The 27,243-nt window shown below is 38.3% G+C and overlaps 1 protein-coding gene across 4 annotated transcripts in view; it reads left to right on the forward strand.

Annotated features, from left to right (window-relative positions):
• The window catches only part of LOC113010089 (netrin-G1-like), a 65,956-nt gene extending 43,602 nt beyond the window's left edge, over positions 1-22,354 (forward strand). For 2 of the 4 annotated variants that reach the window (XM_026148929.2, XM_026148928.2), the window contains exons 4-7: positions 9,157-9,329; positions 13,384-13,410; positions 14,600-14,644; positions 20,955-22,354. In XM_026148929.2, the coding sequence (XP_026004714.1) occupies positions 9,157-9,329; positions 13,384-13,410; positions 14,600-14,644; positions 20,955-21,193 (484 nt within the window). In that variant the 3' untranslated portion in view covers positions 21,194-22,354. The remainder of the gene's footprint in view (positions 1-9,156; positions 9,330-13,383; positions 13,411-14,599; positions 14,645-20,954) is intronic. The other 2 variants (XM_026148930.2, XM_080292427.1) reach the window with 2 other exon arrangements.
• Positions 22,355-27,243: the final 4,889 nt, after the last annotated feature.

Below are 27,243 nucleotides of genomic sequence, written 5' to 3' on the forward strand. Positions count from 1 at the left end.
ATAGCCACAGAAGCCAGCACAAACTGCAAACATGCTTGCACACAAAACAAGCACACCGACTTACTGGCTCTTATCCAGTCTTTTACATACAGTACACACACATACACACACTCCCAATCCTCTAAGCCCATGCCCTGTGAACCATGACAGCTGTAGCCAGCTTGATTGACAGAGTTTGAAAGTCAGGTTCAAGTGCAGGTTCACACGACCCCAGCATTACTCTGCTTCCAATGTAAGGTTCTTCCCAGCTCTGCCAACGCCTGCTCACTTATCTTCCACCAGATGTCTGTCACATGCTGCGATGTTTTCTGCCAGTCATCTCCTAGTCTCCAGTGTTTAATTAGTGCTCATTAAGGCCTAGGTTTTCTTTGTAAATAATATATGGTAGATAGAGAAAGTAAATCAACATAAGCAGTCTCCGGAGAGGCATCAGTCATTTTTCCAGTAAAATCATCACAAATTTTCTCTTGCTACATTTATTGTATGATATTGTATGATAAGGCTATACCAGAAGTGAAACAGACAAGGTTGCTTTGGCTTCTTGAGTGCTAATGCTATATGGGCATATAAAGGTTTATGTGGGTGTTTCCACTCTTAACGAATGCAGTGGCAAATTGTTTTCTCTCCTCTTCCTATTAAAGTGCTAAAACTATTTTCCTGAAAATATTGTATTAATGCTTTCACTCATCATAATGCACTAGGTGACTGCGTCCCCATGCAAGGGCCTATGCTGTCAGATATACTGTAGAGCATGCAGCCAAACTCTGATTTTCATATTAATATAGCTTTCCCTTTCTGGTTCCTTCACTACTTCCTCCTTGTCTCAGCTGCTTAGATCACATCACGAATGATACAGCTCTCCACCATGAGGAGTGAGGTGGGATTAGGGGGATAGACATTACCATACTGTATTCCTACATCAAAGCACAACCTCAATAATAGGCCCTGTCATGTAAACAAATCACAGGCTTTCAGGGGCAGTGGCCCAAGCCATGCAAATTCAAATTTCATTTCGCTTCAGCAGAAAATTGGAGCAGGGGGAATTAACTTGTGATCCACTCCTAATATTTCTCCAGCGTTTTGTGGAGCCTTGGCGGTGCTACTCTATATTTCAATGGGGAACACAAACAATTTGCTTGATATGTATTGCATAACACCGCGAAGAATGACAAAATTGGCCACAGCGTAGAGCGACAAAAACAAGCCTAATCGGACTCTTCAATTTCACGGTGACACAGGCTGCTGTAATGAGGTGACTCTGCGACTCACCAGCCTTTTTGTGAAAAACTTCAATGCCATCTGAAATGTGAAGGAATTCAATGTAAAGAAACCCTGGCAAGCTCACTGTGTTAGCTGGATTTGTTCTGTTCATGCTGTAGAAAGACTTGTGTTTTCTTTTCATTGCATTTTGATGTTATGCCAATTTATGAAAGGTAAAGGTGAGGCCTTCAAGCTTAAGAACACTGTACCAACTGTCAAGCATGGTGGTGGCAGCGTCATGTCTGGGACTTTTTTGCTGTCTGTGATATTTATACATTGCAGAACAATGAAGAGGACTACCTCCAAATTCTTCAATTTCTCCTCAAATCAACAGCTAGCTGGTAACTAGGGCCAAAATTTTGTATTTTAACATGACGTTGATCCCAAACACAAATTAAACCTGGTTCTGGAATGGATTAAGCAGGCTAACTTTAAGTTTCTGGAAAGGCCCCAAACTCAAACCTGTGTTTTGGAAAACCTGGTCTGTGCCAGGAAACCAACCAATTTAAATGAACTCTACTTTGCCAAGAATGATGGTCAAATATCGGAATTATGCCACACACCTGTTAATGGCTACACGCACCTGGTCAAGTTGCAATTTATTAACCAAGTATACACACACACACACACACACACACACATTTTTTCAATAATAAATCCATACATAATAAATCAAATAATAAATCAATTCAAACTTGTACACCCAATTGCTGTTTGAATGCAATTATTACACCCAGGAAAAACAAAACTTCAAAAAGATTACCATAGTATTCATACCCATTATGACTTCATGGCCACTTGTAATATCATTAAACCTTGACACTCACTGATATATATTTCCCCAATAACTGGTTTTAAGGTTATTCCAGAAATGTAAATATTGTCTTAGCCACTTAAGCCCCACGCCCCTGGTACCGGGGGAAAAAGGAGGAGATCACGTTTAATCGGTTATAACACGGGTTGAGAAATATAAGTCCCAACGTGTGGTATCCACAGAAACCTCTGAATCTCAGCTAAAATCGCTTATAAATCGTTTCTACAACCACCAAACACAACGAAAACAAGCCACGATTAAACGAGCAGTTACACAAATCCGCAAAACAAACAACACCAAACAAGAAATTCTCCAAACTTCATGTAACTGGCTAAAGACAGGCTGGTTATCTTCCAGAGCTATTACTGACCCCAAACACCAAGTTTCACCACGCTCTGACCAAAATTCACTGAATGCGTCGCAAAAGAAGACCACAAAAACACACACTGCGCAAATGCTAAGACAGAAATTGGCTTACCGTCCTGATTTCTGTTATTTTTGTCGTAGCCGGTAGCCACGTGATTATCAGCAGTTACCATGCCTAACTAGCTGCATCAGAGCCGTTTCCGTCAACAACCTCCATTTTAGACCCACCTACAGACACGTGACTGGACAGACATGCAGTAAATTTGGGCCCACGGGATTTGGCCTTGCAACTTCTGATTGGTTGAAGTAACATGACCGTGACATCGTTATTGTGCTCCTATTGGCTCAAACGAATAAAAAGAGGTGTCAATCATGCAAATTGACCCAAAAAAACCAAAGTTACAGCCCCTCAAATTTTAAAGGGCCAGTGGCCAATTAAATGCTCCATGCGCACGGCAGAAAAGGCCATGTAAATGTGTGGTTAATTCCTAGAAAAATATATTTGTAAAAAAAAAGCATTTATAGGCTTGTTAATAAAATTAATTAATTTCTGCTCTTTAATACCTAAAAAATTCAACTGGCCTAGTGTCCAATGTGTACCAAAAATTGACATTTATTCATGTATTGATAGTGTTGTAAATTTTTCACTATTTCACTGTAGAAACAAATCAAAATAAATCTTTGCACAGATGATGTTTATATGTTGGTTACTGAATTTCTGGAATGAAATGTGAACTGAAGCATATTTTTAAAATGGTTATATGCTGAAAAATAAATAAAAGAAATTAGGCGAGGTTAAAATCTACTTCCTTTTTCTGTGTTCCAGTCTCAGTAACTTTTACACAGTAATATCTGCTGCAATCTTTACACCTCTGATGAAATTTCACAAGTGTTAGCTTTATTTTGATACCAAGATTGTAAGCACAGAGTTTGTAATTGCAGAGAAATAATCAAATAATTTTGGGCATTTCATTTTCGAGCACGAAGCTCAGAAACCCCTTTGGGGATAAAGAGGTTAGATATTGTTTCAGGGGAAATAATTCTTTTTAAAATAAAACAAGGACTTCTGATTTTCTTATTTTGGAGCCCTGTAGCGTACTTGCACTACAGTGTTCATTCAAACAGCCACCATCTCTCTGTTAGGTGGTGGCCTTTTTTCTGTCTTTCCCAGCAACACATTGACATTCTAAAACTCTCACCAAGGCCAAAGTTTCCCTCAACAGCCTTGATCTCTCCATATCTGTCAAAGCTATCACTGGTCAGGATATGTGAGGCTCAGTACAGTGTCTTGTAGAGAAAAAGTGTCAGGAAACCTCAGTATGTATTTATACAGCATGGAGGCACATTACAGACTCTGACCATGGGTGACTTGTGTGAGGAAACAGGTGAGATATGGAGCTGAGGGAGACTGGTTTGCTCAGTCTTATCAGTCAAAGTGTCGGCCATGGGTTAAATCTCGAATGAAAAAGGGAGAAAGGCTATCCATTCTAAGATACTGTGTGTCCATTTTAGAAAAAAAAAATCTGACAGTAGTACCAACATAAACATTTTCAGCTTTTTTAGACAATTTTCTTGCAGTGATGCTCTTTGACAAAATAGGAATAATAATGAATAATAATAATAATAATTTAATAGTATTAATCTGTTGTATTTTTTAAGTGTAAGTTATATGGAGGTGTTCTTATTTTGCCTGTTTTCATAGCAGTGGACAACGCTCTAGCAGTTTATATCCTAACTATGTAGAAGTGTTAGTTTGCATGCAACCACAGTAAATTATATCATTTCAAGAATCCAAGTTGAACCAGCTACAACAAGGCACATCGCACATTAACACATTAACATGAAATAATATTTATAGCAGCAACAAATTAATTGAAGTGGTAAAAGAAAAAAAAAGGGCTTCCAGCTTCCTCCTACAGTCCTGCTATTAAGTTAATTAGTGATTCAAAATTGGCTATAGGTGTGAATGGGACTGTAAATGGTCTGTCCCTCTGTGTTAGCACTGTGATGGAATGGGATCTGTGGAGGGTATATCCTGTCTCTTGCCCTGTGACAGCCGTGATAGACTCATTAGATAAATAACTAAGACGGATCGATGGATGGATGGACCTAAGATAAAAAAGTAAGATGTGAAATAAGTTAGAAACAGAGAGTTTGTAGCATTTAAGCTTTATGTAGCTTTTTGGTAGACATGGATTTGGTGATTTATTAATCTGCTAACAGTAAAATATTACTGGAACAAGTTTATATATAACCAACATCTTCTTTAATGTCAGTGGTCTGCACACATGTTCCTGCACACCAGCACACTTGATTGACTGGACCTATGTTCAGGCTAAAGTTAGCAGCGCTATCCTGGGAATTATAAAAGGTAAAGGCCAGACTCAGTGCACCAGCAGACCTTTTCAACATGGAAAATTTGTAGGAAAAGTATATATGTTACTAATAATATTGATTCTGTCCTAATAAAGTGCTTCAGAAAACATAAATTGCAGACAGGTTTCTCTTTCATCTTAACTGTATCTTGAAAGTGCCGTTAAACTAATGCAGAAAATGTAATCTCACAAAATGATTTTTTTAAGTCTCTTTCCATTGCACTTTGTCACTTCTTACTTTTATTTGTTCAATAACACATCAACTTTGCCTTTCACACAAACCTGAAAGATTTTTTTTATAAAGTGAATATAAAAAGAGCTAGATCAAGATGCACTTAGAGAGCCCGCAGTAACCAATGAGACCTTGAAACCATGACAGCTAAATTGAATTTGTCACCCATCAATTATATCATTCATACTGGTCCTTTAGCTTATATAGCTTGTCAAAAGGAAAAAAGAAGTATATATTTTTTCAGATTCAGACCAGTGCAGAAGCAAAACATTATGTTCCTCGAGTGCCCACTTGAGGCTGGCTCCACAAGCCAACTGTGGTCACCTTGACCTCTTTAAGTGGATATCTAGTCTTAGATCGAAAGTGACAATAATTTAAGGAACTAACTCAAGGAATTCAATCACTTGACCATGATTGTATTGCATTTTAAAGGGAATTATCTAATATGATTCTTTAAGGTAACGTTCCTAACAGACTGTCCAAGAAGTCAATTTTGGGGGTGGAATTACATTTTTATTATTCATGTTAATAAGCACAAATTAGTAGGTACCTAGTGTGATGCCTCTTTTCTCAACTAAGATTTCTTGTTATTAAAATGTTTGAAATGTTTTCTTAAATGAAATTGTAATAAAAATATAATTTTTATCAAAATAGTTTATTACAGTGGTTTATTAGTCAGTGCTGCTTCACAATAATACGTTTATATAACTGTAGAAAACAGCAGTAATTACAGGTATTTGTCTGAAGTAAAACTACACTCTAGTAGATAAATTAATGGGGGGTTTTTTCCGTTTGGAAAATCCAATTTGACGGTTAGCAACAAAAATGTAATAAAGGGAAATGAAAAAAGAAAGAAAAACTATAATAAAAACAAAAAGAAAGTTTCTCTAACCTGCCAGTTCAGGCTCTCTATTTAACTTAAGTTCTGTACTTCTCTCTTGTCTTGAATCAGTGATGCTAGAAGCTGTCACAGGGAAGAAAAGCTGTGTTAGACATAGTGAGCCTGTCAACACAGTGCCAAGCAGCTAGGAGAAGCCAAGGTTAGGCAGCAGCCAGAGGAGAAGAAAAGGCACTTCTGCTGTCTACTCGAGAGTATCAACAGAAAATAAACCAAAAATCCATCTTGCTTAATAATTTGCTAATTGCATGAGCAGGCAGCAAATTTAGTTGGAATCAAGATCCGTATGTCTCTTTATTTTCCACATGTAGCAAAAATTAGCAGTATTATAATGTCTTCTTTTTTAATGTCAAGATTAAAGACTCCTTTTGCTTTATTTTGTTTTTTTTTGTTGACAGCAGTAGTAGGATGAAACATCTATTCCACCCTGTTAAATCTGCAGTGTTGCTCCTTTTAAATTACCACATTTTAAAAAATTTTCTTTCTTTGCACAGCAGCAGTCAGCTGTTTTGGCATTTGAAATAGAGTTCATTGTTACTTTGTTGCATAATTGACTGATGGGAAGATTTTAATATTTTAGTGCTAGTTACCTGTTTGTGTCATTTGTATTTATTGAGATGCTCATGTTGTAATTGTTTAATAATCCCCTCACTGCAGACAAAACACGCCTATATCAGTACTGAACCAGCAATTATAAAATGTGTTTTTATAGTGTTTTGAGCTCAATAGGTTGGAATTACAGGGGACCGCTTTCCTCTTGTGGCCAAAACCATTTATTAAAAAATAAAATTCTCTGATTTCAATATGACAATGCCAGTGGCAAAAGCGTCACATCCCCAAGCTCCCCCGAGTCCACATCCTCTACTCTATCAGCCTGCTAGCTGCACCGGTTGGGCCTGATGATCCAGATTTTGCTGGTTTTTAATTAAGTGGAAGGTCAAATCTCATCGCTCTTGACTTCAGGGAGCTGATGCTGTCTGCATGGCAGAAGAGCTACACCCAGTCATTAATTTTATGAAGCGGGGACTTTAATTGATTAAAAAGTTAAGGACTATAGGGAATGCGTGGTAAGAGGCACTAGTATTTCATTGCTGTGATTGTCGTCCAATATTCATCGCAATTTATAATGGTTGCTAATGAGGAAAGATGATTTGTGTGCGTGCATTTAGACACAGATAGATAGATAGATAGATAGATAGATAGATAGATAGATAGATAGATAGATAGATAGATAGATAGATAGATAGATAGATAGATAGATAGATAGATAGATAGATAGATAGATAGATAGATAGATAGATAGATAGATAGATAGATAGATAGATAGAGACTTTTTCTATTCAATTCGGTTTTATCTATACACAGCCAAATCACAACAGTCAGTCACCTCGAGGCACTTTATATATTGTAAGGTAAAGCCCCTGCAATAATACAAAGATGATCCCCTTTGAGCAAGCACTTTGGAGGCAGTGGAAAGGCAAAACTCCCCTTTAACAGGAAGAATCCTCCAGCAGAAGCAGTCACAAGGATGTGACGACATCAATGTCACGATGTCACACAAGTCACGATGGTTTGGGGGAGAGGGGAGGGAGACAGGACAAAGACATGTGAGAACCAGAGATGAATAAAAACTACTAAAGTTGTGTATAAACGCAGCATGAGTGAAAAAGTATGAGAGAAGGAGAAACACTCACGCATCATGGAAAGCCCCAGTAGCCCAAGTAATGTAGCATAACTAGGGTTGGATTCAGGGTCAGTTTATCCAATTGTCATTGTACATACTGTAAGTAAAAAAGGAAAGTCTAAATCCTAGTTTTAAAATAGTTCTGATATTATTGTGCTGATGGTTATTTAATGTCCTGTTTTTATCTAAATTCTACTATTATTTTATGTAAAGTACACTTTTGAGCTTCTTTTGTTGGTATTGATTGAAGTAGGCCATGGCAGAAATAGTTTGAGAACCGCTCCTTTAAAGCTTATTCACTGACTCTCTAATTCTGTTTAACAGCAATACCAGACGGGGTCTAGTTTCCTTTGTTTCCCGCAGTTATCTATCATTAAAGTGAGATGTCACAGTAAGGCCAGAAAGTCAATTAGAACAGATGTATTTCAGATTGCTGCTGCTATTTCTTTGTCTCATGTTCAGCGGTGATTATAGGAAACAGATACCCAGATCCTGACTCTCAAATGAGAGAAATCTTCCCTCGGAAGCACATTGTAAAAACAAACATAGGCATGATGTGAAACCATGAGCTGACCAAACCTCTGGGGAGGTCTCCCGTGTCAGATTCACTCAATGGCCTGCATCCCAGCTGTTTCTGTATCAGTGCCCTCCTCCTTACAAGATCTGAGGTCACTAGCTGTAACCTTTTACCCTCATGGGACTGAAATCAAATAAAGGGAATTATATTTGGAACACTTACTATATGAAACTGTATTATCTCATTTGGCGACAAAAACAGCTTGTTCTGCCTCGGGTAGAGCTCTTTCCTTGGAGTTAACACAAATGGAAAAAAGGTTATATTCTAAGTGTACGTAGTTTACTGTCTGCTCATTCAGGTTGTTTAGAAACACTCAGAGGAGACTCAAATTGCAAACAGCTTGTTCTTTTTCAGCAAGCATAGGCGCATGCTTCTTCCATGTGGTCAGAAGGGAGGTGGATTTGGAGCGCCTGAAAGCCATCCGCCCTTTTCTCTTCTCCTGTCAGGAGAATCTGTCAGCTCTGCCACAGTTCGGTCTAATAAACCAGCTTTGCCAACTGGTAGGGTTTCCTGCCTGGAAGCTCCCTTGCCAAATAACTTTGAAGAGAAAGAAAAAAGGAGTATTCTCTGGCTGCCCAGCTTCTTTTTATTGTATCATCTCTCTATCAGATCCCTGCTTTGTGCTCAATTAGCGAATCTTACAGAGTGCCTTTCATTTAGAGCAAGAGTGGCAAAAGTGACCTTATTCGCATTGCCGTTCTCTCCGCAGGGGCAGTAACAAATGAGGCCTTGTTTTTTTTAAGGGAGAGCATAATGAAGCTTTGTGGAGGAACAATCCAAGTCAGATAACCCACCAGGATTTTAATTTACCACTGTCAAAAACTTTGAAAGCTGCAAAAAAACATACCGAGGGCAGGGTATGCATATTCCCTCCAGAAAGTATTGATTCAATGGATGCAGAATGATGCCTATTCATGTCTCTGTCTTTTGTTGTTATTCTTGTGTCTCAGGTGCAAGTGTAACCTGCATGCCAACAGCTGTGTGTTTGACAAGGGGAAGCTGGGCTGTGAGTGTGAACACAACACCACAGGGCCAGACTGCAGCCGCTGTAAGAAGCACTACCATGGAAGAGCCTGGAGTGTGGGGTCCTACCTCCCTATACCCAAAGGAACTGCAAATATATGTAAGTACGGAAGCGCTTGTAATGCTATGTGGACAAGCACTGGCCATGCAGCTAATTTGCAAGTGGCTGGCAGCACATTGTTTCCACTCTTGCTGCTTGTTACCAATAAAGGGAGCCACAATGAAACATCTTTTTTCATTCTCTTTGAGAGCTTATTCTGCCTCTTTATGATTTCAGCTCTTTGCCACTGCACTGCATTTTTGCCAGATGCTGTTTGTAGCCTAGTTTTTTGACTATGTTTTCTAATGCATTGTAGATTTAACAAACTGCATACTGAGGACTTGCATGTCACATCATATTTGACAATGATCAGTAGTATAACTTGTATTTTTGACATTTGAGGTGAAACTCGTTAAAAGACCCATGTTTACATTGTGACAAGCTGACTGGTGAATAGCTGGGTATTCCAAGAGTGCACAGCCTTTCAACATAGTTTACTCAAATCATTTGTCAAGAGAAATTACAACATATTAGTTATAAACACAAAAACATTAAAATATGAAAAAAAATTCATAAATAAAAAGGGTGAGCTTTCATTTATTCAGTATTCATTTCATGTAAAGTCAAATAATATAAGCTTTTTTGTGTTTTCACAAAAAAACAATCAAACTCAATTGTCTCAATTTATTAGAATAAATGATGTACAGCTTTCAAAATGTATGTCTATTTAAACATTCGGTAGATTACCAAGAATTACTTGGTAAAGTGTGGTGTGGTTTGGAGCAGATCAGCTTTTGGCACTTTAAAAGCGGTCTTTGGCTCATCTGTATTTCTGGGTCATTTGTTTCTTATCTGTCTTGACAATACCTGGTTCAAGTCTGGCAAGTTGGCTGGTTAGTCAAGCACAGTAATCTGAAGGTCAGCAAACCATTTGGTAGTAGCTTTGGTGGTGTGGGTAGATGTTTGGTACTGCTGGGAAAGGAAATCAGCATCAAGCTCTTGATAATACTAGATGCACTAGTATTTGTTCTCGCTAATGATTTTTTTCAGATCCTATAATTTTCTTATTTTGATATTGTATTAAATTGCTACTTATAAATAATTTTAAAGTATTTCCAAGTAGTTAGCAAAGCCAGTATAGAAAAAATATAGAAAAATACAGCGGAAAAAAAACCCTGTTCACATTCATGTTTTGTCAGACAATAACCAGATGGGCGACTCAGTCCAAACATGTGACATATGGATGTATGTGTATGTAAAGGATTCATCGGTGTCACATTTAAACATACTGAGTAAGTCTCCATTTTTCAGTGTGAAGGGTTAATGTTGGGAAGGGGAAAGCTCCTGAGCAGGTCACAGACAGCTTTCTCCTGTCTGACAAACGTAAGGCATACTATAGCGAGCTTTAACAGAGAACTTTAATCTCTCTGTGTCTAATATTGCTGCAGCCAGCAAGTCAAGGCACTGACACCAAAGGACACCTTGTCCATATCTCTGCATCTGACGGAATAGAAGTATTTTGTGCCCTGGGATGCGAACGCAATGGGATCACTGACTCAAATTCAATGTAACCTGTTAGTCTTAGGGTCTTTGCATCACTGGTAACCTATTTTCTGTATTTCATTCATTTAGTATTCACAATTAAATAAGTGTCAATAGTCCTCCTACAGTAGTAACACTTTAACATTGAATTTGTTATTGCTACCTCAACTCCATGACAAGTGTGAATTTGGTATCTCTGAGGCAGAAGGTGCTCTTTTGCATTATCCCCATTATAATCTTGGACTGGAGTTGAGTCACATTTATCAAATCCCATGCCTGAGGCAGGGGGCTCATTGCTTCAATAAATCTAATACAGCCACGCAGGGATATGGTGGTAGACGGCCAGGCAAGGCCAGATGGTGGAAGATCTAGCCCTCTGGTCCCCCATTCGCTCTGATTCAGCCTCCAGTCAGAAACACTCTCATAGCAGCCGTCTGCTGGGATTGACAGCAAGTTCTTCAGATGTTCAGTTTGATTGTCTCACTTGAATTCTCAGACATCGTGTTATGATTAGATTTGTACAGAGATATGGTATTGCTATCGATCCGCTGTGTTGGTAAATTTGTGCAGTAACACTAGTTTTCTTGCTCTTCTAAGGGAAATTTCTCATTGATGGATTGGATGATTATTCGTTCATTAGAATTTTTTTTATCAGTCTCCTGTTTGCATGTATGCACGCTAAGCTGTGTGCACGCACACGCATGACATACACGCTCACGCACCACACTCGATTGTGTGTGGGAGTCTGTTTGTGGGAACATTTGTGAACTCTAAGGAGATATTGCTGGATTTACCCCTACACCTCCTCTGTGTTATGAATCTCCTGGCAATGTGGTGCTCACTGTCAGATTGACAGGGTGTTATTAAAAAATCCAACACTTGGCCGCATCTGCACTGAACTGATGAAACCAAGGTCTACCCATATCAAAAGCAATATTAGCAGTTGTTTGGAAGTGGCATAAAATGCAATAATGTTGCACATGGTAGTGACGTAACAATATTGGTCCCCCAGGTGTTGAACGAACACACTTTAGTCTTGAATGATTCTTATTTCTAAGCTTGGGTCCAATAATATGCCTTTACCTATTATGTGAAGCTCATTTTTCCCATGAGGATATTAAACATACAGCCCTTATATTACCACAAATATGTGGAACATGCGAAATGTAATTACGATTTAATAGCTTTCATCTGTCATCAAGTCTTCCTCTTTAATCTCGGAAGTCATTTATCTCACCGCTAGGAACAGGGCAGGGTCTATTACATATTCAAAACCACTGTACATGCAGATATATGGACATACGTGACCCTTCATCTAATAAATTTTAGCCCAAAATGGTGCACTGAGTTGCTAGGGGCCATAGCTGTCAGCAGCAGAAAGACTGAGAGTGATTCAAATCCATGATTTTCTGAAGTAAATAGCTCTGTGTGTGTGTGTGTGTGTGTGTGTGTGTGTGTGTGTGTGTGTGTGTGTGTGTGTGTGTGTGTGTGTGTGTGTGTGTGTGTAGGTGGTGGTGGTGGGGGAAAAGGGGTGTTGTCTGTAAGTTGCCTTCAGAGCAGAAGAGGAATCACTTCAAGAATTATGTTGACAGTTCACTTTGCAAAGAGCGTCAACTCATCTTGTGTTCCAAAGCAGGTTCAGAGGTTAAGGCAGGTTGGGTCTGAGAGTTTGATCAGACTGTAGAATGTGCTTTGGCTTCAAAGGGCAATATTGTTTGCCCTCCATTTCTCACATAAAGCTATGAGTGAGAAATTGCAGCCTAAATGTGCTTTTTGCAAATTGGAGCTCAGAATCTCTGATTTTCCGTTTTTTTCAACAGTTGTTGTAACAGGTAATTTAGTGATGAATAGGCTGCAAACAATATTAAAACCCCCAGTGAAACATAATCACGTGACGCAAAGTGATAAAGCTTGTGAAAGGCATCCAAAATTGCACTAATCCTGGAGTCACATTTGCTTGGTGATAAATATCACACAAAGATGGTGAATCCACAGCCAGATCGAAACACACATGGATTGTCAGGTTGTCATTGTTTGCAAATGTGTGTTTTGTTTTAAGACAGTTGAAGGTAATTTTTTGTTGTTCTTCTTCCCCAGTGTGTTTAATGAGCTACATATTAGGAAGTTCCACGAACCTGACAATGAAAGACGATTACAGCAACTAGCATTTGTAGATGACGTTTGATGTGTTGATTCATTCATTCAAAGATGATATTGAAAAACGGTGAACATAAGCCAAAAGCAGATGAGAGAGAAAAACTCTGTTTATTGAAAACATGAATGAAACTGCTGATGACAAGACTTTTTCAATAGAGTTTTGATTCGGTTGACATTTTGTTGCCAGCAGGCCTGTTATTATCATCAGAAGAAGGCGGAGTGGTCAGGTTCTCTTTAGAGCAATACAGTAGCTGCTGCTAATCAGCGAATGCACTGGAGATCAATGTGATAAGTGCTGGTGTTTTGTTTTTTGTTTTTTCAAAGTAAACAGCACCATCAACAATATTTTCTCTCACGAGTAAAAAGAAATGAGTCGATGCGTTAATGATACATTATTTCCTTGCTCTTTCCGCAGGTATTCCCAGTAATCATGGACCAGTGCGTAAGTTGATCAGGCTTTTTTATTGGCATGCTGACTAATATTTTCCTCCCTCAGTCATGGCTAACTCTTGTTTGACTGATGATGTTGTGTGAGAAATTGTGCTGTACGTTGCCATTACCATTGATCAGCATGTTTTCCACAGTGGGGAAAAAAATCCATCCTACCAGGGCACTCATGTAGAATTGAATCCTAATACCCCACGTCTATTGAGGGGGTGAAACGATGCATGGCGTGAGGTTGAGTTTCTCCAGTGTAGTTCTAATAATGATCACTGACATAAAAGTAAGAGTGTTTGAAAACTTTAGAGTTTATCCTACTAATAAAAATTTAACCTTTTAACATTCCTCTAATTTATTTCAAACCTTTTCCACATTCCAGCAGTTTTTCATATTTCATGCTGCCGGTTTTCATAGTTTGAAATGATTGTTTTGCCATATTAAATAAAAAACAATGTGCATTAATTCCCATATGGCACTAAATCAGTTACACTTCTTTAAATTAAGCTATCAAATTTCTGGGTTTTAATTATACCATAAGCCAGTCTGAATAATCTTTGAGGTTTAAAACAAATTCAGATCTTAAGATTTGCCATATTCATTACTTTAAGCTATGCATAAATTGGATTGGTGGTTAGAAATATTATGTATATTTGGTAGCTATTATGTGAAAACTTGCAAAATAATGGTAACAATTGATACATCTTGGTACTGGCGAGTTTATAAAATATGGTGGAAGTCCCGAGTGTCTGGCCAGTGTATCAGAATGATTTTTCCTTTCCAAACTAGAATATTTGTTCTAAGCACACAGACAGATATTTGCCCTAAAGAAAGGAAAACCTTTTTTTTTTTTTAAATGAAGGTGTGGTTCCAGCCATGCTTCCCTCTGCATGTTGATGCCTGAAGGTGTCTCCACATACTGGATAACAAAAGCAGCTACCATGCATACACATTGCTATCTTTGTACTGTGGAAAATTCATTTAAGCTGCATGCACACTATTCTACATTAAGCCATTTACTACTCCAAATGTATGGCAGGAATCTTCTGGAAAATTGGACATATCTTTGGCCTGATAAAGGTCATTATTGTAAAAACCAGCAACTATGCATGCTGTCCCTGTGCTTTAACTAAATAACAGCATGACTTATTTGACAGCCAGTGTAATACATAACCTTTCCCATTTTTACACAGATCGGGCAAATGCTTCATCTCTTGGTGTTGCAAATCGTAATCAAGGTAGGCTTATTGGCTTTGTAACTTCAGCATGATATTACCCATAGATAAAAAATTATCGACTGGTTATTGATTGACCGTTTGGAAAAAAACAAAAGTGTAATGTAGAATATGCAAATTCTTGTGTGCAGTAGGTTGTCTTCCCAAAGCCCCAATGCTTTCATCCTGCATGCAAACAAACACACGCTGGTCCTTACAAGGCAGACCTTTTGTTGTGAGAACACTGCAGGGAATGGACCACATGCCTCATGATCACCGAGTCCACAGCCTTCTAACCCCTTTGATCATGCCCTTTTTTTAATTACCCAGTATGTTCTCTAGGGGTGCACCCTTTCTGCCACGTTCTGAAAGGAAAAAAATGAAGAAGAAGAAAAAACAGGGAGAAAAAAGAGGAGAAGGAGAAGGAAGGAGAGAATAGGCTCCAGGGGGGGTTTATGTAGATTGATCTCCAGCTATCTCCAGATAATCCTCAAACCCAGATTTTCTGTGTAGTGTGTGTTAAGTCACATCTGCACCACTGCTCTCACAACCAGGAGAGAAAAAAATTAAAAGAAGACTTTGAGGATTTCCACAATTAAGATGGGGAGGGGGGTTCCCTCTTTTTTTTCTTTTTCTGGATTTGTAAAACTGTGTATGAGATTAAACAATAATCTAATCTTTCTGCCGTCAAAAAATAATTAAATGAAACTGGCCATTAAACAACAACTCCATCAAGAATTTTCTAAATCAAACGTGACATCTTTAAATGGATTATGTTACTCCACCAGTAGTTTGAAGCAGACAATGTTTTGAGTAATTATTTAGAAAATTATCTGTTAATTTTCTGTTGATTTGTGATATATAAAACTAAAACCTTAACCTGAACACCCGCTGATTTAAGATAAGATAAGATAAGATAAGATAACCTTTATTAGTCCCACACGTGGGAAATTTGTTTTGTCACAGCAGGAAGTGGACAGTGCAAAAGTTATGAGGCAAAAATTAGAATACAATAAGAATAAATACAGTACACAACTGTACAGAATAGAATAAAATACTATATACAGTAGAATAAAATAAAATAAATATACAATAAGATAAAAATAGAATACAAATACAAATACTATATACAACTGAGTAAAAATACAACGATGACAGAAAGGATTATTGCACTTAGTATTATTGCATATGTATGGATGTGTGTGCTTGATCAGTTAAAGTCTTTATTATGGAGTCTGACAGCAGTGGGGAGGAAAGACCTGCGAAATCTCTCCGTCCCACACCGTGGGTGCCGCAGTCTCCCACTGAAGGAGCTGCTCAGTGCTGTCACAGTCTGCTGCATGGGGTGGGAGATGTTACACTTAATTGCTCTTAAGTTTAAATAGCATTTACAACAAACCAGTCTGGACTATAACAATGGGTATATAGTTGACCTAATACGCACTTCTGTTGTTTGCGAAGACCCAATAAAAAGCAAAACACACAAAAAAATCAACTAACAAACTACATTAGCAGAGGTTTCTCCCGTGTTTCCCGTGTGCTAAGCTAAACTGGTAGCATGTTAGCTGCATTGAAGTATAGCATATCAACATAAAAGTGATAGCCTTGTCCTCATCATACTGTCGGCCCAGAAGTAACTAAGCACATATACTAAAATTTTCTTAAATGCAACTTTCAGATCTTGCAGTTTTGAGTTGACAAGCAGTAACAACTGCAACATTCGAGTAAAAGGAAAATCATGCACTTTCTGTCTTCAGATCCTCACCACCTTCAAGTGCTACTGTACAACTGACAGTTTATATTGAACTTCAGAGCGCTGAATTACTGACTAATGATGAAGCCTTCATGCTAATACGATAACTGGGGATATGGCTGAATGAAAGTTTCAGCTTTCACTGACATCATGGCAAAAGATATTGACTGAGTGTAATTGAAACAACAGTATTCTGTCTCCAGGCAGATAATAAGATCCTGTATCTGACAACTGTCTCCAGGTAAAGTCAATTACCTGTACGAATCCATAGTTATAGAGACATTTTAAAAAATATTAAATGCATAACTGTGAATGAATATATTTTAAACTTTAATTAAATACAGGGGCATTTTGTTTCTGCAGGGTAGTCTTTTTTAAAAATTGGATCTTAAACTTTATGACTCACTTTCAGTCATCATGAGCAAACCTCATTCATGTAATAAACCCGATTGGCTGGTACAGACAGATGTATGTAACAAGATTGGATGTTCAATAGAATACACCTCCACTACATGACATATCTAGATCTTTCATTAAAAGAGTGACACTAGCTACAGTGTGATCCAGCTTATCGATTTGTGCCTTTTAACTTATCGTGCTGTGATTTTCGGTATCTCAGACACTTCATCTGCGGAGTATGTGAGGACATCAAGAGTTCACAGAGATGAGAGGATAAAAGAACTGTCTGAGTGTGCTTTTGGACAAACAGACTACAATCTCCTTTTAAAAAACAGAAAAGAAGGATGAATAAGTCCAAAGTGTCACAACCACAATAGACTCAATGTATCCACAATAGTCTAATCCAGTTGTAGCACAATGCAATTGCTTTAAATTGTGTCACAATTGCAATTCCACAAACAACAATGGGAAACATAATTCAGGTGTTTGTCCTTCCTGTCACTTCTGTGCTGTTGCTTTGGTAAATGTTCTCCATGTTGCTTCGTGCAGCACCAAAACCCCAGAGTGGCTCTGTCATAACAGTTATATTGCTAAAATGTCACACATGTGACAGAGGTGTGAGGTGCACATATGTCTCCCGCAGAGTACGCCGGTCCTTGGGTACGACTGGAATTGCTGTGTCTTCACTTGCACAAGCCCAAGAGTGAATGATGTCACACAGGGTAAATTTGTAGACCCACTGCATTAAAAAAGGGGGGGGGGGGGGGATTTTTAATGTCTTCTGGAGGGTGCTTTACAAAGGCTGAAAAATAGCCCTTTAATGTTTTCATTAATTCCTCCGAGCCAGACTGAAGACTACAAATTTTAAGCTAAGAGCTGGTGTGGCATACAGTGAGGAATCTCTACAGGGACGCTCCCTACAGTGTCCCACGGTGTCCTTTCAGATTCCATTATTCTTACATGGGAAAGGCTCATCTATGTAAATTGAAGATAGAAGGAGGACCAGCTCTGCCAAATTTCCCACATTATTACTGTGCTGCCAGCATCCGCTCCATTGCCTATTGACTAAGAGATGCATATGTGCCACTGGATGGGTTTGAAGCAGGAGGACAGTTTAACTTTCACTGCCAGTGCACTTATTTAATGTGTCACTTAAAAAAGTAAACTACATAACAATCTAGCTCAGGAAATTTAAACTACCCATAATAATGAATTTCTCATTCACATCTTCCGATTCAAAAGACACTTTTCTCTCATGGAAGATGGTGTGATACCTAGTGTTAGTAAACCACATCTAATAGCAGGTCTTGAATAAATATTCATGTCATGATCTTGCTGCTTCAGATTGCAGGCCTGGAGAGACTGGGTGCATTTGTTGTCTTTATAGAATATTTCTTGATATAACTTGACAACTATTATCACCACAGGGGAGAACTGAGTAATAGATTTACTCTAATGTTTGTCCAATAGTTTAAAAAATATTGGGTATATACGAAGACTTCATGATAAAAGTATTAGTCACTTCAGCGATAGCAGAAGAGCTGAGAAAATAAATACGATTTATTCTTTAAAAAAAAAAAAAGTAAGTAATTTAACAAACGTTCCACACCCCAATTTTAAACCTAGGGAGCACTCTGGGTTGAGGGCTGGGGTGGATGTAAGCCAATCTGTTCTTCTTCTGTTGTCCACTCTGTACACGGTTATGTGAAATGTATTGCATCCAGGTAGTTTACTTTGTGGATGTTGTATTCTACCATGCTTGGTTTGCTGTCCTTTGTTACTATAATACAACCAACTGAGAAAGTTTTCATTTCACTTTAGATAACAAAAAAATAATAATTAATTTATAGCGTAAAGCATCTTTTGTCACGACAGCACAACAAAGACAGAACAGTCTTAAGCCTCTGCATAAGCAAACTAATTGGTTTTACAGATGCTTTTAGAGAGGTAATGGTCCTGAGGGTCTGCTGGAGGATACACAGATTATCCTTCGGCCACAGGCAACAATGTTAATGTGTTGACTAAACTACTGAGACTTGAAGTGTTTTCCAAAACACACTGAGCAGGTGTTTGCATTAGCTGTTAGAATTTTTTTTTTTTTTTTTAACTGACTAGAAATCACTGATTGGGGAATTGCCAGAGGGCCATTAATGTTTGCGCCCACTCTGGACCCATAATTCATGAGTCCATTCCCACCACACCTGGTTAAAATATCTCCCCAGTCATATTTGTCCCTTCTTTGAGAGCAACAACTACAACATTGTTCCCACGTGGTGGTCCAGTCAGTCAGTTTCACACAACAGAAAGACACGATTAATGCATTGACATTTGATTGACACCTATTTAGTTATGAAATGGTTGTAATCTGAAAGTCCCACAACCTTCAAACCGTGTACAGAGACTGGATTTGCCATAGGCCCATTTTATTATTAATTAGTTTAGTTTGTTTATTGCATTTACATATATCTACATGTAAATTATATTCCTGTCTCATGTGTTACTTAGCTTATGTGTCATGCTTTGTCTTGCCCTGTCCTTGTCTCTATTTCAGTCAGTTTGATTGCTTTTCCCAACCCTGTTAGTTTTACTTGTTATGTTTTTTAGTCAGCTGTTAGTGCATGTGTGAGTTATTTTGTGTTTCCTGCCCATTTTCACTTGCTTATTTCTTTCTCTTACTGTTTTATTTGGTGGGGTGGGTTGTTTCTTTGCTTTTTATTTTACTGGCTTGTTGATATTACACGTCTTAACCCTCCAGCATCTTTTTGTTATTCATCTCTAGTAAATTTCATTAAATTTCACCTTTGTTTGCCTTACCCGCCCTTCTGCATTTGGGTCTTTTTTAGAACTCTCCTTTCCAGACTCATTCTTTTAAACAGCTACACAAAGAAAAAAACTTTTGCATACAGTAACAAACTTACTATTAAAATAAAGGGTTTGACTACCATATTTGCTTGTTTAGTGCCACTATTATTGACGCTTTAAATAAAAGCACAGAAAGGCCATTAAACATAACAAGGCTAACACAAAACAAGTCTGGAGACTGTTCAAAGAAGATGTAGACATGTCAGGAAAAGCAGATCTACCAGAAGCATCATTTCCAACACTTCATCGCAAAGTTATTGAAAATCCTATATTAAAGATAAAACCCTGTGTCCACAGCTGGAATTTCCATTTAAAGTGCATAACAGCAGTGGTGTCTATGTGCAGTGGGTGGGAATATTATTAAGTTAAATGCAATACCAATGCCTTCTTAATCGGTTTTGGCATGAGCAATGATTATTTGTTGAGTTTATTCTGATGCATGAGCCACATTACTGAAAACCAAAAATGTGATTACTATTTATGCAAGGAGAGATATCCAATTACACTGAAATCTCTTGGCAAATATTACCTCTTCCAGGATTTCACCTCTGCAAGCAGAGAGGCTTCCTGGGATAATTGAGTTGTGAGTTTTTGTCTGGAAATGTGGATATTAACTTATGTAGTCCTAATCAGCCTACATCAAAACAAAGAAATGTTTGTTAGCCGGTAAAACTCCAGCCACTGATATTACATCCTTCTTCTGACAATGTTGTATTGCTTGCTGTAAGGTTAACTACAGAGAAGAAAATAACAGCTACTGGTGAAATACCTGGAAATGCTCATTTGCATATGAAAGGTTGTGGTGATGTGATGGAGCCAGGTATCCATCCCGTGTCTTCTCCTCTTTCTGTTCTCTTCACCTCAGCACAGAGGGGCTGTTTCACAATACTCTGGCATCCTTTGATTCTCAAATAATTAAATTCACCTCATCAGAGCCATGGTTTGCTTGCTCTTTTGTTTTGCCAGAATTATTTGCTATAAAGTCCCTTTGGCGCTACTAAAAATATCCATGAATCCATACAATGTCTGTGTTCCTTTGTTAAGTATTTTCAGAGGCTGTTGGCAGCATTATATTCTTTTAATATGTACCCTTGCTGTCGGTGTCCTCTTCCTTTTTTTGCACACTTTCTGAAGTCCTTGGCTTTACCCTCTCTAATGTGTCAGCTGTGCTCTAAGGACACAGAGCAGTACAGACAGGACAGGAAGAGGCAGCTTGTGCCCCGTGAACCTGCCTGTTGATGTTCTCTGCCGCCCTATCACTGAGTGATCTATTAATCACGCTTTCCTGTCTCCCCTGCCCTTTCTGCTTTGTCTGTGCAGCTCGGGTGTGTGACAACGCGATGCTGCGCTGTCAGAACGGCGGCACGTGCCACCACCATCAACGCTGCCATTGCTCCCCCGGCTTCACGGGCATCCTGTGCGAGAGAACTCGCTGCCAGGGTCCAGGAGACTGCGATGACCAATTGTCTGGACAGGCCTCGCTCCATCATCGCCCCACAGGCCGCCACCACACTCTTACCCTTGTAGTGTTCCCGCTATTATTCGTTTCCCTTTGCTGAGGGACCTGAACCAAATCCTCAACCAAAACATGAAATGCTGAGAATGAACACTCAACCTTAAGGACATGAAGAACAAAGAATGTGTGGACAATGTGCTCAGCAGACAATATAAGCAACTCTTTTTTGTATATCCAAGGCCACAGTGGTGGATGGCAGTGTTATTAGCGCAAATGGCTGTGCACTGATGTGTTATACTGAATGATAGAAGGATTTATGAAAGGTCTGGTGAAATCACTGCTGTCTTATAACTTCCCAGAGGAAACGGTTGGAGCCTTTGCTTTGTGATCTTGTCATTGGCTTATACTTCAATAAAGGCAGACTGGATACTCCACTCAGATAAAGATACCCACATCCTGAGAGCAAACTGTATAAAACTAGACACATGATTTCTAAGTATCATCTGAAGTTTAAAAAAAAAAGTATATATATATATATATATATATATATATATACATATATAATAGTGTGGACGGGACTAAAATCATGTTGCCTCACTGCCTCCTTCCTTACTTGCTACCATCTTCTCTCCTTTCCTCTTTTCCCTCACTTTCTCCTTCATGTGCTTTGGTGACCCTGGTGATTTTACTTTGCGGAAGGGCGTCTGTTGTTTTGCCAAAAGCTGCACATGCGTTTTCAATTCCCTAAAAGTACCAATCTAGTATGTTTTTTTTTTTTTAAGAGGCTTTGTAGTCATGCTTGAACTCACCTGTATGGGGGGAAAAAAGGTGTAACATACTGTAACTGTATTTAATTTTGTATAAAACAGATATTTTCATGACTACGCAAAAAAAAAAGATGTATTACTTGTTTTCTATTGCTGGCGATCTGTCATATAGTAGATGTGGACTATGTAAGGAGTTTTGGTTGTATTATTTCTTTGCTTGTGTGGCACATGGTTCTCTTCATGGTTTGAGAACTGCTGTCAAAACTATGTTTACATTCCCACTTACACAATACACTTCCACCAAAGCGAAAAAGCGAAACATGTCTTTGTGTTGTTGTTGAACAATGGTAACATTATTAGAAACAACATATGTAGAGTTACGGGTTTATTGTTTCTAGATAGGTGCAAACCAATGACAATAGATGAATGTCATTATAAAGGATTTTAAACTCAACAGCAGTTGCTGATAATAATATCAGTTAACGCGTAACTCCCTGGTTCTTTGTCCATGGCTGGTTATTTTACTGTGTTGTGACACGCTCTTGTTGTGCTCATGAAACATGGGAGAATGAAAAGAAACTCAAGACAAAATCCCATCAATTTTATGTAAATTTAACAAGAAGATTCAAAGAAAAGGAGATTGCTCCGCTGTCACAGAGGTTGTTCAGCTCAAGTCTGTAATCAGATCTAATCCTTGAATCAAATGGGAAGAGGGGACGTTTTTCTGAGCTAGTGCGACTGAAAGCCTGCAACCTGCTGTGGCAGCCACCACAAAGCTACACGTTGAGGAAATGAGCTTTAATTCATGCAGGGTCAATGAATAGAAATTAAGATGCATCCCACTGGGTGACATATTGAGCACTGAGACCAATTTCATTTGAGAGATTAATTGTACTCCCAAAGGTTGTCATGAAACATCTAATTGTGCTAGAGTCTATTATAAGTGCCTCTCATTAAATTACTATCTATGATAAGAGTTGCAAATGCCTTTTTTGACAGACTCTTGCTTATAAAGCGTCCTTTGAGAACCAACACAGGGTATTTGAAAAAGGCTAATTCACTATATGTAATCACTAGAAAGGTATGGGTGTATTTTATTTAGCAAGGTTTAAAGTTTTGGAAGAGAAAAAACAAAATCTTTTGCTTAGAATTTCTGATGCAGAAAACACTAACAGACTTATCAGTTATTCAGAAAATGAGTCAGCAGCAGCAGGTTTGGTCTACACCCGACTGTATTAAAAAGGCTAAATCTATGTTATCTAGTTGAGGTGTGATGAGCTATTCTGTTTACTTACAAAAAGAATACAGTGGAAGACCAGATGTCCCAGTTTTCAAATAGGACTTGAATGCAGCTTACATTCGTGGATCTGTGTGAAAATCTGTCTCAAAACCCTATGTGGGCCTGCGACTCAGTGCCAAGCCCGTGCCAAGCTACATCAGCAGCAGCACAGAAGGGTATCAGCTGACCCATAAGGTGTCATCCCGATGGATCAGCAAAGAAAGAACAATCTCCAGGATCCTAGAGACTGTGATGACCAACTGTCTGCATAGGCCTCAGTCCATCATCACCCCGCAGGCCACCACCACCACACTCTTACGACTCCTTGTTTTGATCTCAATATTATATTATTTGTTTACCTTTGCTCAGAAATTTGAACCAAATCCTCAACCAAAACGTGAAATGCTGAGAATTAACACTCAGCCTTAAAGACATGAAGTACAAAAACACATGTGGACAATGTGCTCAGCAGACAATATAAGCAAGTGTTTTTGCTGGCAGTGTTATTAATGCGAAGAGCTGAGCGCTCTTGCTCTCCCCACGTATTATTTCCAGGTACAGTTAGATCTATATTGTGCATGACATGTAGCTTTAATGCAAGGGGTTTTACAAAAAAACATATTAAGTGTTTGGGAATTACAGCCATTTTCATACTTTCCCCATTTCAAAATTAATTGATAACTAACAGCTGGCTAACAACTGACTGACAATCACTTTCATGACCAGCTGAGGCCTGTTGATGAATAAAGCAGACATAATATCTGAAGCTGATTAAAAGGGTTGAATTTTACGTTAGGCATTGCTCTTTCAATTACGAGGCCCAACAGTGCCATGCTGCCAAACTACTGCAGATGGAAATTACAGAAGGGAAATTACTTTTTACTATAGTTGTCCCATCCTCTGTATATTAATAATGACAATAGCCAATGTGACATCACCCACTGGTTAATGGAGACGAGTCATGAAGCACTGAGCTGAGCATTTTTATCTTGACAACACAAGTCAAGGAAACAAGGGATGCTGCACACCTTACCACTCCACCCTAAAAGCACACACGGCTATAGCCTATATAGGATTCCATGGGAGCAATAATGCATTATGTGAGCATCATGTTGTGTTCAACCAGACTTAAAATGAACAAATTAGACCACAGTCGTAATGATATCCAAAAGCTACGTCTAACTTTGAAATACAGTCATCTGACTGAGAGGTTCTAACTGAACATTACGCTAAGGATTGCAAGCTAACTATTTACCAGCAACAGCAATAATTGAGCTGCTTTTAAAGCCAAGGAAAATTTCATATTTTGAAAGTCTCTACTCAGAGTAGTGCATATACTGTGGTGTATTTGTCTAATGTCTGTAGGTGCCAGATTTCTGCCACAAATTTTGTCCGACTTGTAGTTTATAGACTACTTGCAGTTCTGTGATGGATTCATGAAGGTTCACACACTACCAAATATCCAGCTCTGAGTTTATTACAGTTTTCACTAAAAGGGCTGTAATAATAATAAAAAAGAAACATACAGGTGGACAGACAAAAAACGTAAAAGCCACGTTTTCTATCTTGTTTATTCAGGTATCCTATGTAGCAAGCAAGTGCGTAAGCGAAGCTGCTCAGCTATAATTAGGCCTGTGATTTATTATACTTGTTTTATCTTAAAAAAAAATAGCTTTTTTATTTGAATGTCTAAAATCATTAGCTGGTGATGCAGACTTTTCCCTGGGACATACAGCTTTAGCTTCAATTATTTCACATTATATTGCAGGCATCAGATTAATGGAAACTTTCATCCTTTTTTTTTTTTAAATGACCTGATCTAAAGCAGAAAGAAGTGAGCCAGAAACAGCACTAGCTAATAAAATCTATTTGGTAAAAGGTGCTATTATAATTAGCTAGAAATGACTATCCATTTTTCATCCGGAATGACTAATACATTTAATGGTAAAGTTGGCTCCATTGTTATATTCACCATGTGAGAACAGAAGACTTCATATGTGTCTCTGCAGTAAGGGGATTGTGCTCAGCTCTTTAGGATGTATGAGTAAATTGGCAAATAACTACACTGTTATCCTAAATACACAGCAACTTCATCTGTCCAGCATTATATCGCCTTCAGTGATTTAATACTTTGCTTCAAGGTTCCTGTCTCCGAACTGACTTTGGAGAATGTGAAGTGGTCCACTTGAGGCTGTGGTTATAGTTCAAGGAAAAGAAGTTTTTAGAGCAGTGTGTGTGTAGAAAAGAAAATTACCTTTATGACATGTTAGTGCAATAAAACTAGTGCTTTATGACCCTTTCTCTTAGCTTTGGGCTGTATTTAGCTATTGCCACTAAAATGTTTTAAGGTTAAATCCAAGTCTCTTGCCCTTAAATACTGATGAATGACTGGATAGGGAGCATTGCTCCAACTCAAAAGCTGCTCCAACACTCTTGCAATGAGATTCACAAGGAAACAGTCTGCTTAGCACTGACATATTTTAATGGTAATATCAATATGTTTTTCTCACTAGTTTATCTGTCTTTGGAGAGAACAAAAATAAAGGTGGAAGGTAGATATTTTTATTCAAGAATTTTTACTAACTTATTGGTGGCAACAGTGGAAGTTGAATAACTGGGATGATTTTGTAAAGTATGAGGATTTTTCGGTCACCAGAATTTAGACCACAGAGAGAAAGAAAGTTTTTTTTTCCTCCACTAGCTCTGCTCCCTACTGTTTTATGTCACAGCAACGCCTTGTCCTTTTTACTTTCACATCTAAGACTCAGGAGGGGGTATTAGGAGGACATTTTTAGACATGTACAGTCCTTGTGTTCTGCCACTGTCAGCACTGGTGGCACCAACAGAAGGTTACATAACGTAAGACAAGGGGTATTCAATATCGAGGAAAGAAGAGGCTCAGCAACATGACTGGAGCACTGAGCAAACCAATATCCATATTCAGCTCTAAAATACCCAGCAATAGAACTGGTGCTGTTCCACCAGAAATCTCCACTTTTCTGTCAGTCGGCATTACAGATCGTATTAATGATCTGCACTTTGTTATCCATAAACCTATCAAATTTGTCTAAATATTTGAATATTGATAAACTCCATTCTGTTTGCAACATGAACTCGTCCTTGACCCTGTCGCTTAGCAAGCTTCAACTGCTGGTTCAGCTGTCGCTGTAACAAAAGAAAGGATGAGAGGATGTCTTGTTCATGCAGCACTAAAGCAACTTTATCCATTGCGGTGAAAGTTGTTTTATTTATTCACTTACTAACTTATCGTTTCATTTATTGAGTTACGCTTACTGACTTACTTACAATTGCGTTGTTCATAGTTTTATTTGTTTGTTTTGCAAATGCCATTTGAAAAGAAAAAAGTTAAAGCGACTCTTCTTTAGACACATCAAATTAAAGGCATTTTTTGTACATTATCTTAATAAACTTTAAACTTTAATCATTTTTAGGATAAACTTTTGATTTGAACTTAAGTACAGTAATATTAAGTGTCAAGTAGTCAGGTTTAACCATCAGTTAGTGAGCCTAGTAAATAAGGGACACCACATCTCTCATAACTGTCTTAAAATAATTCCTTCTGTAGTTCAGTAGCATAAAATTTTCATTGTGGACTCTTTAGAGGAACCAGTGAGCGGACAGTCTTGATCCTTTCAAGTAAATCTTTTCATTACAACAGTCCTGTTTAAAATGATTTTACTTCAAAATTGGGTTCGTCTAAATGCCACCATGAGGAATAAGACCATGTAATAAAAAATAATAATAATAAAAAGACCATGTAGGTGCAGAAAACCTCTGCAAGGAGATATCTGCTGTTTTAACACAGCTACTGTATTCACATATTAGCAGAGCACAAGTCAGGTGTTTTGAATAAAAAATAAGAGCATTTATTAAACAGATAAATGGCAGTAATGTTGTTTTGGTGCCAGAATTGAGCAGCGTAATTTAGCACTTTTAGATATTTACTTTTTGAGCCAGCATAAAGAGGTTTAACACCTTATGTGACAGCCTGAAAGAAGCATACTTGCAAACCTGCATCACCTGTGCGCTTATGTGTACACTGACTCACCAGCATCTATAGGACTTTCCACCCCCTCCATCCTGATC

The sequence above is a fragment of the Astatotilapia calliptera genome, chromosome 18 (assembly GCF_964374335.1).
Source record: "Astatotilapia calliptera chromosome 18, fAstCal68.1, whole genome shotgun sequence".
Classification (NCBI taxonomy): Eukaryota; Metazoa; Chordata; class Actinopteri; order Cichliformes; family Cichlidae; genus Astatotilapia; species Astatotilapia calliptera.